The 16,220-nt window shown below is 38.7% G+C and overlaps 1 protein-coding gene across 2 annotated transcripts in view; it reads left to right on the forward strand.

The window, feature by feature from the left end:
• The window catches only part of sos2 (son of sevenless homolog 2 (Drosophila)), a 41,108-nt gene that overhangs the window by 21,725 nt on the left and 3,163 nt on the right, over nt 1–16,220 (forward strand). The window contains exons 8-22 of one of the 2 annotated variants that reach the window (XM_044167402.1): nt 4,890–4,988; nt 6,089–6,216; nt 6,517–7,172; nt 7,316–7,397; nt 7,517–7,639; nt 9,149–9,261; nt 10,174–10,396; nt 10,654–10,773; nt 10,893–11,055; nt 11,881–11,998; nt 12,198–12,370; nt 12,472–12,588; nt 14,408–14,672; nt 15,130–15,171; nt 15,369–15,472. In XM_044167402.1, the coding sequence (XP_044023337.1) occupies nt 4,890–4,988; nt 6,089–6,216; nt 6,517–7,172; nt 7,316–7,397; nt 7,517–7,639; nt 9,149–9,261; nt 10,174–10,396; nt 10,654–10,773; nt 10,893–11,055; nt 11,881–11,998; nt 12,198–12,370; nt 12,472–12,588; nt 14,408–14,672; nt 15,130–15,171; nt 15,369–15,472 (2,526 nt within the window). The remainder of the gene's footprint in view (nt 1–4,889; nt 4,989–6,088; nt 6,217–6,516; nt 7,173–7,315; nt 7,398–7,516; nt 7,640–9,148; nt 9,262–10,173; nt 10,397–10,653; nt 10,774–10,892; nt 11,056–11,880; nt 11,999–12,197; nt 12,371–12,471; nt 12,589–14,407; nt 14,673–15,129; nt 15,172–15,368; nt 15,473–16,220) is intronic. The other variant, XM_044167403.1, reaches the window with a different exon arrangement.

The raw sequence follows: 16,220 nt of genomic DNA on the forward strand, positions 1-16,220 counted from the left end.
TCAAGAATAGAATATAAACTTGTAATCTCCAGCCATTAGTATAATACAGAATTTGACATATTTAAAAACATCACCAAATTAACCAAAAAAATAGAAAGTCTGTCGAAACTCGAACATTACTGATGTGTGATTGTACGTAATTATCACGTTTCCTGTTAGATAAATGGTTGGTATTAAGTTAGTATAAACAGTAAATTATATTTTTGTGTAAAAATCTGTGTCTTGGTGTCATTGTTACTTGGTAGGTTGAAATTTGCGACATTGAATTGCCTATGGGTTTGAAAATTCACAGCCGTTATATCTCCCACTCCGGACTTTCCTGTCATTCTCAACTGCAAGCTTTCTTAGTAGCAAAAATTCCATAAAACTGAAAAGAAAAATTTGTTTGTTTTTAATATGAAGGTACAAGTAGGTCATTTTTGTGTTTACACCAAGCAAACAGGTTTTGAATATTTGTTCCTGTTATGCTTTGATGTCAACCTGGTGAAATTCCTCCTAATATCGTTTGAGGGCATGTCATGACATATTCGGCGTCCTGTGTACAGTTTATTCACTGTTGCTGCATTGTTTTATTTGGACATTCCTCACAAGAATAGCATTGAATTATGCTCGGTGGGGTGTAGTTTGGCAGCCTTTGAAGATGAAATATTTGCTGGTGTTTTCTCAGGCCAAAGACCAACGAGTCCGACCGTTCACATGAAGCAACATCAGGGCTCCAAACTCACAACAGATTTTATGTGAATAGACCTACTGTACATCTTCCTACTCAGTTAGTGTTGCAGTAAAGTCATAAAAGCTGCTGCTGACTGACCTTCCTGCAGCCCTACTGTACCTCAGGTTGAGGCCTCACTGTTTTTACCCTCAAACCACCAGTTAGATCAACACCGATGGCACTATCCTCTGATTACCCCCACCCAGTGTTTATTTTCATATACTCATTGTATGAGAGTGGGGGAAAGGGCACAGGAGTTAAAAATATAGCTTTATTTTTGCACTGTATTGATAGCACCACTGTTTTCATTTAAAAGCACCTTGCATTGTTTCACTTGCTATTTTTCTTAAAAGCCATAGCAGTGTATAACATGAAATGGACATGTTTTCTCAGCCTGGCACAATATGCCTGTCTTTGAGCACCAAGAAAAACAACAAAATAAAATAAAGTATTGAATCTATCATCAGAATCAGAAACTCTTGATTAAAATAAATATTTTTGTCTCTTAATTGTATAAACCCTCATTTTAATATTAAAACATGTTTATGGTATTCGTTTATTGTGAGAAATCCACGTGTGCTGCAACTATCGATCCTTTTCATTATTGATTCATCTGCCGATTATTTTCTCAATTAATCGTTTGCAGACCCCAAAGTGACATTTTCAGATAGCTTGTTTTGCCTGACCAAAAGTCCAAAAAACAAAGGTTCACTATCATTATTTAATTTTAAGGGGTGAAAATACATTTCAGTGGACAGCCCAAATAAATGCCATATATAAGAAACACTTATTTACACTTACACTTACACCATTTGAATACCGCTCGCCTCGCCTCCCCTTCCAGGTGTGTAGGAGAATCTACGGTGGCCGCAAAACAAGTGCGCGAAACGCGAAAGGCCCTATCTAGAGCCAGTGTTTGGTTTGTCTGTTCTGGGCTACTGTAGAAACATAGCGGTGCAACATGGTGGCCTCCGTGGAAGGGGACCCACTCCCTCTGTAGATATAAAGAGCTTATTCTAAGGTAATGAAAACATAACAATTCTTATTTACAGGTGATTATAAACTAATGAAAACATACTTAAGTATTATATTCCATTTATGCCAATAGCTCCCTCTAAATGTTACACACTGGACCTTTTTAAACGATCAATTGAAAATCAAATCGATTGACTAATCGATTAGTTAATTGATCATTTCAGCTTTACAATCCATAGATTCTGATTCGGCCTGGTCAAAAGTGATATTTATTGTAGTGCAAAGCTGTACCGTGTGTGTGTGTGTGTGTTTGTCAGTGGCGGTCCCAGGGGCAGATGGTGTAATGGTGTCTCTCCACAAGCCCCCCCCAATACACACACCTTCCACTCCGTTTTATCAAACTGCTCCTGCCCTGTTTCTGCACCGTGGGCTAATCTTATTTTAGCATCTCTCACTTTGTGTTTCATCTCTGACCTGAGGGCTGTTTGTCTTATCTTCTCTTCACCTTCTTTGTACAACTTGAACCATTATATTGACACTTTTTTTTTAATCCATCGCACCTGGTATAAATGTATACATATTACAGCGTTAGCGTCAGCAGTAGCGTCATTAGTGCTTCTGCTCTACCTCTTCAGCTTTTGTCTCATTGCATGTACTTCATCTTTCTCTCTCAATCATTCTTGACTTTCTCCCTCCTTCCCGGCTCTCTGCCAGATAGATGTGTCTGTCGAGCACTCAGCCCCTGCACTCTGCAGCGTCTGGTATTGTGGGTAAATTACATCGCCTTTTAAAAATAGAACAGTCAGCCACACTGCGGGCCATTTTTCTCCGGGGGTGGCCCAAGGCGCATTTCATGTTGAAAATAAGCTGTGAATTAAGACAGCAAAAGACTGCGACATGGGTTCAAGCAGCCCTGTACCTCTCTGAAATGGGAACGTGTTGTTCTCATAGTCGTTCTGTTACGTACTCTTACTGCACTGTGTTTATATTTAGGCTGCTACCACCATGGTGCATGCTCCTGTAGAGACTCGTTTTTACATGTCATCCAACACAATATCAACTGTACTTCTAGTTTACCTGCTCAGATCAGATGTATAAGATGTATAAGTAGCCCTTCACATTAAGCTGAGATCAAATTTCTGTGTAGTTTCATGTAGAGCTGGATTTTTAAGCAGATACCCATATCAATATTTAAGAGTAAAAAAGACACATTGGCTGATTTTTTTTTTTTTTTTTTTTTTTTTTTTTTACACCATATTTGGCAAGGATAACTCAAATTTACTTGTTAAACAAAAATATGTACTGTGGCATAATATTTTACAGTTTACACATATCAGACAATCTTCTTGACTTCAGAACATAACGCAATACAAACCAGCTTAGATTACACGAACAAAATGACTTGCATGTCAGGGTTGCATCATTACAACCACGGATTATCACTATTATTTTGCCCAGTACTAGCACCACAACAGTTTTCACTACATTCATCCATCTCGAGGAGCAAGTTTGTTTTACTGCCCTTGAATGTTTCAGATTGACAGAAAATTGACTTCATAATTTTACTACCAAAACTCTCATTCAATGTTCAAATCCTAAAATGACTGTGTTTTTAAAGGAATACTTTTAAATTTTGGGAAATTTGCTGATTCTCTTTCTTGCGAAGAGTGTGTTGAGAAGATCGATAGCACCCCCATTCCTGCCATTTATACTAAAATGGAGCCAGTAGCCGGTTAGCTTAGCATAACAACTGGAAGCAAAATTGAGTAACATCATAATTGCTGATTGCCTGTGTAGTGAAAATGTCCTGCAACAACTACATTTTAGAAACAGTCATGATAATCACAGCATGTTTCAAACAAACACTACACTTGTATAGTGAGCGCTTGATTTGATGCACCAAAGCACACACTACCTAAATTCATAGTGCTGATTATGAGGCATCTAAATGCATAGCCCTAATGCATGCAGACAGTTTGTAAACCTGCAGGATGCTGACGTATCAATAACATGATCTAAACTTAGGTCATTGTTCCCTCGGCTGTCCATCAGTGTGCGTCAGGCAGCTGATGTCTTTCTTTTCCATGCACACAGACCCTCTTCATCTCCTCTCCTCCCCTTCCCCCCCACAGAGACAGTATGGCCACTGCTGTGGAGTAGTAGCATATTGATTCTGAGTCGTCTATCAGGGGAACAGGAGATTTAAATGGATACTATGACGGCCTCCTCTCCGGTTACCCTGAAGCCTTTCTCGGTCAACCGCTTCTCCCTCCCTCCATCCTCCATCACTCGTCGCCCTGTAGCCTCTTTTTTGATCTTGTTCAGTCTCATTTATAGACTGAAACATACACATTTTAATTGTCCTTGTCTTCACAGTCCTCTTCTTTTATATCATTTGTGAATTTTTGCAGTATTTTGTAGTGAGGAATATCAGTTCTGAATTCTTCTTTTTTGTGGTTATTTTACAATCTGGGAGATATTTATGTAGTTTTTATCATTGTGCCTGACAGTTGTGATCACATCTTACTCACTGGCATCATAATAGATGTGAACATGTGATTAAAACTAGATACATCTTTACAATGGCTTCTACTGGGGCCACGAAACACAAGCCTCAGACATGTTTAAACACATCCAGTCATCTAACTGATACTTATTTGGATGTGAAAATGAAAGTTAATGTTAAAAGTTCTGTTGAAGTTGCATGTAAATTGGTGTGTTTTTTTGTAATGCTGTTTTTGTTTTGGATGAGAATAAACATTTATTTAAGATGTTGGGATTAGAAAATCACAGATTTTTGACATGATTTTTATAAATCACAATTCTGGTTTAGATTTTTTACATGACATTTATGAATGCAAACTTTCTCTAAATGAGTACAAGTCTCTCAATCACTAATCTCTATAAACAGATATCTGCATAAGAATGCAGAATCAGTAGGCAAGGGACAAGATTTTGGTATCAGAAGTGTTCTGGTTTCCATTTGTAGTCCGAGTAGTATTGACCAATCACGTTTGAGCGAGCTTTGGTTGCATGCAGGCAAAAAGTCTGTGTGGAGAGCAAAAGAGGCGGAACACATTGGCCGAAATGCAAACTCGGTTTGTGAAGATTGCTTGATCACATACTGGTTGGTTCAAATCTGTTAATAATGTTGTCACACCAATCCATAACTAACATTTCTTATGTGTCGTTTTGTCTCCAGGCAGTTGCAGAAGGCTTCAAAGAAGCAGTCCAGTATGTCCTTCCACAGCTGATGATGGTCCCAGTATACCACTGTATGCACTACTTTGAGCTACTGCAGGTATGTCCTGGCACATGGACAGTTCTAATCAAAGATAGGATTGGTGTTCACTGTTGTTTCAGTTTTTCTAGAGAAATTGTTACATTTAGTTTTTTGTTTTGCTGATCACATCCCTGGTTAGTGGTTAATGATATACATACTGGATTGACATATTTTGTGGCATCATCATGCCATATTCAAAATGTTGGTTAGAGAAGCTGTTGTCAACATTACTCTTGGAACAAACAATGTGGCCTGTTTGATGCTTGGTTAGATATTAGCTATGTCGTATGTTTCTGAATATTGTCTAAATATCACTACACTGAATTTAAGTTCAGGTTGGCTACATGATTTTTTTAATAACTCTTTCTTTCTGTATCTTTCTATATCTCGTTGAAATTGTTTTCTGTACCTGCTTTTAAAATGTAACTGTCTTTGTATTCAACACTTGTATTATTGTAATGCAGCTTTTGTATAGACGTTTTTCACAGCAGACATTTTGACTTGTCATGGCAAGAAAACCACAGGTGTTACTATTAACTAGGAGTGTTCAGAAATACTTTATTGATCCCCGAAGGGAAACTCTTTATCTACCGGTATTGATGATAAACGTGATATTTTAAAATGAGATATTGATGATTTGTTAATAATACACATTTGATAATATTGTGTAAATAATCCAGCGCCTCTTAAATCATTTCTGCTTCGTTCCATTCTCACTTTGTCATAGTAGGTGGCGATAAAGTAAAGACAAAACACACAAACAAAGTTAAAGATGAATTTGACTGATAGCTTGTATAGCTTCTATAGACATCACAATAATATCGTTATCGTGAATTCTTTTGGCCACGATAATCGTGTAGTGAAAATTTGATGTTGTGACAGCCCTACTAATAACATTAACAATGGCTCAGTTCTATTAAATGTCACAGTAAGTTGACAATACCAGAGCTCTAGAATTGGATCACCTAAATGTAATGCAGCCGTTAACGATAATATTAGTAACACCTGTGCTTTCCCTGTTATGACATGTCAAAATTTCTGCTATAAAAATCTATAGACTTCTGTATTATGAAGTAAAGCAAAGTATCTGATGCGTATGGTTTCTGCCATTTTTCCAGCAACTTCAGGAGCGCAGTGAAGACCAAGATGACAGAGAATGTCTGAAACAGGCGATCACAGCGCTGCTTAACCTTCAGTGCAGTGTGGAGCGCATCTATGCCAAGCACCAGCCTCGCCGTAAACCTGGGTACGCCGCCTCTACTAGTATTTATATTAATTAATATTCATTTGGTCATTCTGTCTACATGTTATTGACCAAATGGCAAAAATTAGATTACATGTGCTGCATTTGCTTTACAACAAGGCAATTCTCCGTTAAACTGTATCACAAACCTGTTAGCACACAAGAAAGATGCAGTTAGAGCATCCAGCAGCTGCATGTATTTGTTTAGTTGTGATATTTCAGTGGTTTAATGTTTGAATGTTTAATGATTTATGCATTAAGCTCTTCTGTTTTCTGACTCCAAACTTGACTCCTCCCTCACAGTGAGCCCATGTACCGCCTGTACAGCAGGCAGGTTCGTAGCAAACAACTAGCCATCAAACGCATGAACGAGATTCAGAAGAGCATCGATGGCTGGGAGGGAAAAGACATCGGTCAGTGCTGCAGCGAGTTCATCCTGGAGGGGCCACTTTTACGAGCTGGCGCCAAGCACGAGAGACACAACTTCCTGTTTGACGGCCTGATGATAAGTTGCAAGGCCAATCAGAGTTCACGACTCCCAGGTTCAGGCAGCGGGGCGGAGTACCGTCTGAAGGAGAAGTTTGTGCTGAGGAAGATCCGCATCGTGGATCGTGAGGACTCTGCAGAGCTGCGGCATGCCTTTGAACTGATAGGAAAAGATGAAAACTGTGCCGTTTTCTGTGCACGGACAGCGGAGGAGAAGGCAGCGTGGATGGCAGCGCTGGTGACTCTGCAGTACCGCTCCACTTTGGATCGCATGTTGGACACAGTGCTGCAGCACGAGGAACAGGCGCATCCTCTAAGACTGCCCTCCCCGGAGGTTTACCGCTTTGCTGTGCAGGACTCTGAGGAGAATATTGTGTTTGAGGACAAAGTGCAGAGCAAAACAGGCATCCCCCTCATTAAGGCCGGCACAGTGGTCAAGCTCATAGAGAGGCTCACCTACCATATGTATGCTGGTAAGCTGCTGCGATAGATCTTCTTGTGGAGACGTTTGACATATTTCAGTTTAATCTGGCTTACTCAAAGGTTTATTTTGCAAAGATACATTGTGATGTTGATTGTCTGTGTTTGTTATCTAATCTGTTTCATCTGTTTGTAGATCCTAACTTTGTGCGCACATTTCTTACCACATACCGATCATTCTGCAAACCACAAGAGCTTCTCACCCTGCTGATAGACAGGTACGGTTCAACCAGAACAACTGTTCTTACACCAGTATTTTCATTGTCTGTCACTGATGTGGTATTGTGGGAGCCCTGACATCTTGAAACGTCATATGTCGGATCATTATTTTTCTCAGGATTGAGATCCCTGAGCCAGAACCGACTGAGGAGGACCGACAGGCTCTCTGGAATGGCGACCAGCCAATGGCGGCCGAGCTCCAGAGATTCCGGAAGGAATACGTGCAGCCAGTCCAACTCAGGTACGACGGTCGTCCAATCACAGCTGAATCTGTCGGTTGATTGTTCCTGTAAGGCACCCCGAAGAAAAAGAGAAACAACTGCAAGTAATAGTAAAAACTAAAGGACGTAACATCCACAAGACAAGGAAATGCATTCTCCAAAAAAATTTAGGCACACTGTACACACTAAGGAAAGGAACATATCTGAGTTTGTTGATGTTGATCCCTTAATGCACTGTTGGAATAAGACGATTGATTACTTTTTTTTACCATTTTAGATTAGAAGTGCTCAGAAATGTTTTTTTGTTTGAAAAATGTATTCCACTTAGTCTCTATACTTGATGAAATGTAAAAAGTTGTTCAAGCATCTTTGACTGCTTTCTTTTATTTCCTAAAAAGGCCTTTCAAGTGTCACAAAAGATTTTGTGTCTCTTTATCTTCTGCTGTTGTTTGGCTCTTTTACACTCTCCTGTTAAGGCCTGAATGTTCTCAATAAGCCACAGAATAACTTTGTATTAGACTTTGTATCCTTATAAGGAGTAACAGAGTCAGGAATAGTCTCCTAAGTACCATTTAAAAACTGCGAGCTTCTCAGTATCAGACTGCACGGCTGCTGTAGTTATAAATAAAATCCTTTAAACTGTGACTAAAATCCTTTAGTCACAGAAACGGTTAAAACACAAGTGGGTAGTTAGGGTTCGCATTGTGAAGTCATCTGGTCATGCATACTGTATATCCTCTGTATCAACAGTATTTTGTGAAACACCAAAAGATGGCAGTAAGTCAGGCATGAATTCATCTTTGAGTGTCTGCGTTAGGCAACAAACATACTTTAAAAACACTAATAATAAGACTCCTAAAGGGGCAAAAATTAAAGGAAGTTGTCATGTAGTTTGGGTGGTCTGTTGTTAAGGAAACATTGCAATGTGGTCCAATTGTTTATTTTAAACCCAGGATACTCAAAGTAGGTAAAAATATCTCTTCAGGCATGACTTTTGCCCTTTTAAAGCACAAAACGTTCCTGCTGTTTCTATTTTTAAGTACCCACTCTTTGAAAAAGTTAACTGACCAGGATAAGGAATACACACTGGCCACCAGCCAACAACTCTTCAGTTGAGGACGTTCTTTGCTAAATGTTTCTATTTTACCAACCTCTTTGTCAGGTAATCTACTATTATTTGGATTTTTTGATTGATGTAAAATTTAAATTTCGTTGGTGGAGCGCCCCGGTAGTCGAATGGTTGCCTGTCATGCACCCTTTTCTCTCCCCTTGTTTCCTGTCTGCCTCTTTGCTACTGACTGTCCAATAAAGGCAAAAAGCCACACAAAAAACAACAATTTGGGTGGTGAAACAGTAAAAATGTTAAAATATGTTTGCTTCCTGTTTGTTACCGAGCAATTGTACATAAATGGGGAAAAAAAATCCTTTTATAATCTCCTTACAAATTCTTGGAATTGAAAGTGTGTGAAATATGTGTGGAGGACGATACATATAATTAGTTAATGCTGTAATGTGTCTTTGCTTGGCAGGGTTCTCAACGTTTTCCGTCAGTGGGTCGAACATCATTTCTACGACTTTGAGAATGATCCAGAGCTGAGAAGTCGATTAGAGGAGTACATCACCAGCAAAATTCAGCTGCGAGGTCAGAACCACATACAGTATAAACCTCTGCTTCCCTAAACATTCACATTCAGCCTTGTAACATCAGTAGTGAAGTTTTGTTGACATCCTCTTAAGGCATCTCATCTCTTCCTTTGCAAAAAGCAACATTTTGAGCATGAAACATTATTTAGTTTAAAAAAAAAAAAAACGTTTTAAAAAATATCAAAATGTTAAACAAAATAAATGTTTACAATAAGATGTCACATAAGCACTGACAGAGGCCATTGACCTAGTCCTGTGACTTTGTCTGTCAACACAATCCTGTAGGATGGCCATGGGAATAAGACTGTTTAGTTTCCTATGCTTAATTCCAATTTTGGCTCAGATTAAATTTATGAACCTTTGTTAGATATTACTGTTTAATGGCAGATCCTTATCCAGCATCATTAAAAACATAGCAACCCATATGCAACATTTAACAACAAATGACTTATTGTTTTGGAGACATCCAGAGGTCGTTGGCACTGAAAATGAAATTTGGAGCATTAATTTCAATTGAAATATATCCAGGTGGAGGTTGTACAACACTTTGTCCACTGATGAGTTCACTTTCCTTTTGCTGTCCTCCATCTTTTCTGGATTGAGCCTGTGTGTACAAATGTTGCCCAAATCAGAATTAATACCATTAAATGCTGACATTAGAGTATTATTGTATGTCTTTTTAAGTAGAGAAACTGGATTTGAGTGAAGATGTGGCCGTAGTGTTAAAGGTTTTGTTTGTGCAGCATCTGGTATTCCCAGTGTTCATATCAGCCTGTTGTCCAGATGAATATTTCAAATTAACTAACTTAGCAAAACACAGTGATACAAAACAGTTGACGCTTGGCTTGCAACATGAAATTCATGTTTTTGGAATGACATTTAGAAAGTAAAGCTTTGCCAACTTTTTTAGGCAAATCTATGAGAAAGTGGGTTGAGTCCATCAACAAGATCATCAAGAGGAAGCTGCAAACGCAGTCAAATGGCGTTAGTCACAACATCACCTTCGAGAGCCCGCCTCCTCCCATCGAGTGGCACATCTGCAGAGCAGGCCAAGTGGACTTATTTGACCTCATGACCCTTCATCCTATAGAGATTGCCCGCCAGCTGACTCTGCTCGAATCAGAGCTCTACAGGTGAGTAACTGTGACATAGCAGTGGATGAAGGCTTAAAAGTCAGAGAAGCAGGCTTGACTGGACCATTTGCAGTTAAAATGTATAGTAATCAGTTTGTTTATACAGATAAATAAGACATTCTGCTGGAAATAAGACATTTACATGACATTTGCTACAGTGAAAATGTCACCTCACTCGGGTTTAGATCAAATTGTTGTTTTCCTGTAATTGTGTCTAGTATTACCTGTCTGAAAAAGAAAACCCACTTCCTCCACAGAGCTGTCCGGCCGTCCGAGCTGGTCGGCAGTGTCTGGACCAAAGAGGACAAAGAGAAGAACTCGCCGAACTTGCTCCGCATGATCCGCCACACCACCAACCTCACACTGTGGTTTGAGAAGTGAGTCTAAGGATTCAAATATTTTATTCACAAGAAAATCCAGAATTGTTTTTTAGAGTCCTGGGGAAAAAAACAAATATCTGTAATATCTGTGTGTGTGTTGTGTTGGTCATCCGCAGGTGTATTGTAGAGACAATGAACTTGGAAGAGAGGGTGGCAGTGTTAACACGGGTCATAGAGATTCTGCAGGTTTTCCAGGAGCTTAACAACTTTAACGGTGTGCTGGAGGTCATCAGTGCCATCAACTCTGTCCCAGTCTACAGGCTGGACCACACCTTTGAGGTGAGTAAAACTATTAAAGCAATCAGAAGAAAAACCATGACTGGTCGCATATCTTCACCAGAAAAAATAATTACACCAATTTTACTATGTATTTTCATTTTACGGTAGCCTTTAGTAAACCATAAAAACCCTAAAGATGAACAAGAAAATGAATGAATGAAAGAGACTAAAAGTGAAAAGCCACACTTGCATCCTGTGAAGCTGCAATGATCATTACACCAGAAAACAAAATTAAAATTAAATGGAGAGATGGTATTTTTAGATCAAAAAACAATTTCTATTTGACCTGATGGTAGCACCAGAGGAAAGTCCATGTTGATATTTAGCATGTTAACATACTCACAGTTGCAGAATCATTTGTGTATTTATTTAATTTATATTTTGGACAAATGTACAATTAATTTATTTTCATTAAAAGATTTTGATGTATTTGGTGGTACAGAGATATTATAACAAAATTTAAAATGCCTCTTCTTTATTGTAATTCTCATCATTTTAGTGGGAAATTTTCACAAACACTATACAACATTCTTACCTTAACATAGATCGCTTTGTGATTGAACTGATTTCATACATTTATTTTTTAAGAAAAAAGAGCATATGTAAATTACTATATTATAAAGAATTGTTTGTATCCAGCTGCTGAATGATGTCTGTATGTTTGTTACTACATGTGAGCATGTTAACATGCTGAAAAACGCTGTGACAACAATTAGCAGTTGAGAAACATCTGATGTTTGTTGTTTTGACATGCATTTTAATCTAATGCTGAACTGGTGATCAGAACATAATTTATGGGACTTTCACTTCCTCCTGCACCCACAGGCAACACCAGAAAGGAAAAAGAAAATCCTGGAAGAAGCTGTGGAACTGAGCCAGGACCATTTTAAGAAATACTTGGCTAAACTCAAGTCAATAAACCCACCCTGTGTGCCTTTCTTTGGTAAGCGTTCGACAGTGTTACTGTGGATCCAGGAAGTGAACAATGAAATTACCTGAAACAAAAAATGTGTGTGTGTGTCTTATCCATTTTGAGGCACCGTTATTTATTATAAAAATAACAAGAGTTTTAAGTTTTCATATGACTACATTTCTAACCGTGTTCTTCTTTTGACCACCATCAAACTCATCTTCATCCTCAGGTATCTATTTAACCAACATCCTGAAGACAGAGGAAGGTAACCCAGACTTCCTCAAACGCCACGGCAAGGAGCTGATCAACTTCAGCAAAAGGAGGAAAGTGGCTGAAATCACAGGCGAGATCCAGCAGTATCAGAACCAGCCCTACTGTCTGAAGGTGGAGCACGAAATCAGGGTGAGCGCTCATTCTTATAATTTTCTCTTTGGTCTTTCAACATGTTTCATAGATTCTAAACTCAAAACGTGTCTTTCTTCTTTTTTTTTTTTTTTGCACAGAGGTTCTTCGAGAACCTGAACCCGATGGGCAACAAGAGTGAGAATGAGTTTTCTGACTACCTGTTCAAAATGTCTCTGGATATTGAGCCACGGAACTGCAGGCAGGCTCCACGATTTGTAAGTGTTTAGACTGCAGTGTTTCAGTAGTAGTGAAGTTATTGTTGCAACAATGTTTGGTGCCTTTTTAGTCCCAAATACACATATACTGCAGATTCGAGAAGAAAACATTGTTTGGATCTTTGATCATGATGATTAAACTATAAATCCCACATAAAGAAGGTGACCAAAGCAGCTTTCTTTCATTTAAGAAATATTGCAAAGGTACGGCGGTTCCTATGCCAACAAGATGCCAAAAAACTTCTTCATGCGTTTAGTTCAAGCAGATTAGACTACTGTAGTGCTCTTTTCACCGGCCTCCCAAAACTATCCATTGATAAACTACAATTAATTCAGAACTCTGCTGCCAGGCTTTTAACTAGAACAAGAAAGAGAGAGCATATCACCCCAGTTTTAGTTAACCTGCACTGGCTCACAGTGTCTTTTTGAATTCTTTTTAAAGTTCTTTTACTTGTTTACAAGGTTCTTCATGGTTCGGGACCGGCCTACATTACTAATTCTTTGTCATTTTATTTCTTTCACGACCTCTTAGATCCTCTGTTGTCGTTTTTTTAATACAAACTATCACACAAATAAGGAAATCAGCAGCTTAGCGTTTTTTAACTATACACCAAAACAATGGAATTCCTTACCCAAGGCCATAAGAGATGCAAGCTCTGTGAACATTTTTAAACGACAATTGAAAACATACTCATTCAACCTTGCTTATAACTAAACTGTCACTCTTCCTGTGTTTTATTCTGATATTTTACATATTTCATTGTTCTAATGCCTTCCTCAGTTTTATTTCTATCTTTCATATATTCTGTTGTTCTTAGCATACCTGTTCTTGCTATTTGCTGCCTCTTTAGCTTGTTATTAATTTGATTGCTTGGTTTTATCGTGCAGTATTAATGTATTTATTTTCCTGATTTTATTTTTTCTCGTTTCTTAATTTTATTGTAAAGCACCTTGAGTTACACTGCCTGTATGAAAGGTGCTATAAAAATTAAGTTTATTATTATATAATTTTTATTATTATTATTCAAAACCGCAGATTTGTTCATTTGATAGCAATGTTTTTCTATATTGTTAAGTAGCTGAAATGAGGAATGGGCCTGAAAGCTGCACTTGGCAGGCTCCAAGGGGTAACTGTTTGAAAAACATTTAGACTTCAGTACCATCAGTTAAACTGCAGTAAGGGAATGCTTTCAGTAGTTTAAAGAGTCAGTTTACCCCAAAGAACATATTTTCTTACTTACTTGTAGCGTTATATGGCCGTGCAAATAGTTTTGTTTTTCCTCAACCTGCCCTGAGATTTGTGCCGCATGGAGGTGAAACTTTGTTTTGAGGTGCTCAAAAACTTGAACTTAAAAAATTCAACAGCAACATCTCTTTCCAGAGATAGTGTCCCATAATCGGGCCTGTTTCTTTGTTGTTAAGTAGTTCAAAGGGACAATTTAAGAAACATAATATTTTATACCAACTTTCAACTTGCTACTTTGGACAGAGATGTAGATAAACCCAAAAGCAGAATTTTATTTGGGTAAATAGGTTGACTCTACAGGATACTCTTCCGTAATGAAGCCTGACATACCAAATTAGGTGGGACAAACTTTCTGAAACAAATCTTTTCTGAAATCTTGCCTGCTGCAGTGTTAACAATTTGACCCAAAAGCCTTTAAGTCATATATTTTTTAGGTAAAACATTTGCCTTTGAGGTAAAGAGACATTTGAATGTCATAAGTTTCAGTGAGCACTAGGTTCTTTCTCAGAGAAAGAGAGAATGGGTTGTATTGGTGATAAAGTTCTGACTGTTGAATTTCGGTTTCTTCTGCAGGCCAGGAAGACCGGCTACACTCTGAAATCCCCGGGGATCCGGCCTGTGCGAACGTCTACCTCTGGCACCCTGAAGGGCCACCCCGTCCCCCTGGAGAGGGAGCCCCCACATAAGATCACCTTCCGGAGTATCACAGAGACCGAGCCGGAGACGCCGGCGTCGGCCTCAGTGCCCACCTCTCCGAACACGCCGACCCCTCCACAGTCAGCCTCCTCCGACCTCAGCTCAGTCTTCATGGAGCACGACCTCAGCAGCTCCTATGGCGGTGAGTTCAGCTGATGCATGATTCCTGCAGAATTCTCACAATTGTTCCTCTTCAGGGAATGTGTGTATTCAAGTCTTTAGTTTCTTAACATCTCTATGGAAGTCCGTAAATACTTACTAGTTTTTTTGTTTAGTGTTTTACAGATTGATTGCATTACATGACTTTACATGCTGCACATTAGTGGAGTTTTTTGTACCACTGACATTTCACTTAATGCTATTTTTATTACTGCAAAGAATAAACTTTAACTGTGGCTAAGTGGACAGTCCTATTCCTGAGCCACTATCTGCATCATATGGGCATAATGTTTTTTTTAAACAATGAACACTGACAAAAGATGGATCCAGTCAAGAGATTGAGGTCTGTAGAGAAGTTGGGCAATGTAAAAAACACTAATGCAAAAGCATGCACCGTTCTTGTGAGATGAGATCTTCACCTCTCTCTTTGAATTTTACAGGTTGCAACTCCATATTTGCTACTGTTCTTCTGCCGCCTTCAAGTAAGTTTGGGCTTTTTAGTTTTTGATTTGGTAGTTTTTACCAGATTGCTTTCTATCTGACTGCAATACTGCTAACAGTCAGAGGAATCGTTCTTATAGTACTTTGTGATCTGTGTGCTGTGATAGTGAGCAGGGCATGTTTTTGATCTTTTATCCATACTGTTTTTAACTTCATGAGTGTCTTTTCTTTTTCTCAGAGTTCCAGTCTGCGTCTTGCGGCAGCCTCCACCAGCTCGGGGAGGAGCTGCTGAAGCCGCCTCCTCTGCCGCCACGAAGGAAAGATGCAATGTCTGAAGCCAAAGTAAGAGCAGGGAAGCATTTCCCACCAGAAATACCCGTAATTACAATTACCTTCACTCAGTTTGATAGGGTTGAACATATTTGTGGTTAAGTGCAAATAAAAATACTATGCAGTATATGGTAGTGTAAATTGCCCTGTCAAACATGATTTTTGAGGTGACAACTTATTTTAGGGGTGTATTTTGGCATTTAAAATATATCACTAATTGGCCCAAAGGGGACACAATGATTAAAGGTCAAAATGTTTATTAGTTAAAAGGCTTCAACTGCTATGCTGTAAATAAACTCTCCCAAATTACACAATTGGTTTACTACGAAGGACGTTGTTTTTTTGTTTTTTTTAAATCTCTGACATCACTCCTGCAGTGAAACTTGGATGGATGATGAATGATAGTATGAATGCATCCACAAAGACTGTACACCAGCGGCTCCTAACTTTTTTGACTCGTGACCATTTAAAACATAACAATGTCTATTTTGCGACCCCTATGTCTATCTTTTTTTTTTCCTCGTTTAAGCAGAATAAGTTCTAGAATCTCAAAGAAGTAGAGGTGTTTAGTAATTTCCAAAAACTCAAAAATTTGTGACGTCTAAAAAAATAAGGATGACTGTGTGGCATAAATATTTTGATCTCTTCATCTTGTGACCCCTCAAATTTATTTTACGACCCCCCTGTGGAGGATACATGTTAAGTATTACATGTATCTTGTTTTGACACAGTTCTGATCTCCATGTGTCTCTCTGTGCAG

This window comes from Siniperca chuatsi, linkage group LG15 (genome assembly GCF_020085105.1).
Source record: "Siniperca chuatsi isolate FFG_IHB_CAS linkage group LG15, ASM2008510v1, whole genome shotgun sequence".
NCBI lineage: Eukaryota > Metazoa > Chordata > Actinopteri > Centrarchiformes > Sinipercidae > Siniperca > Siniperca chuatsi.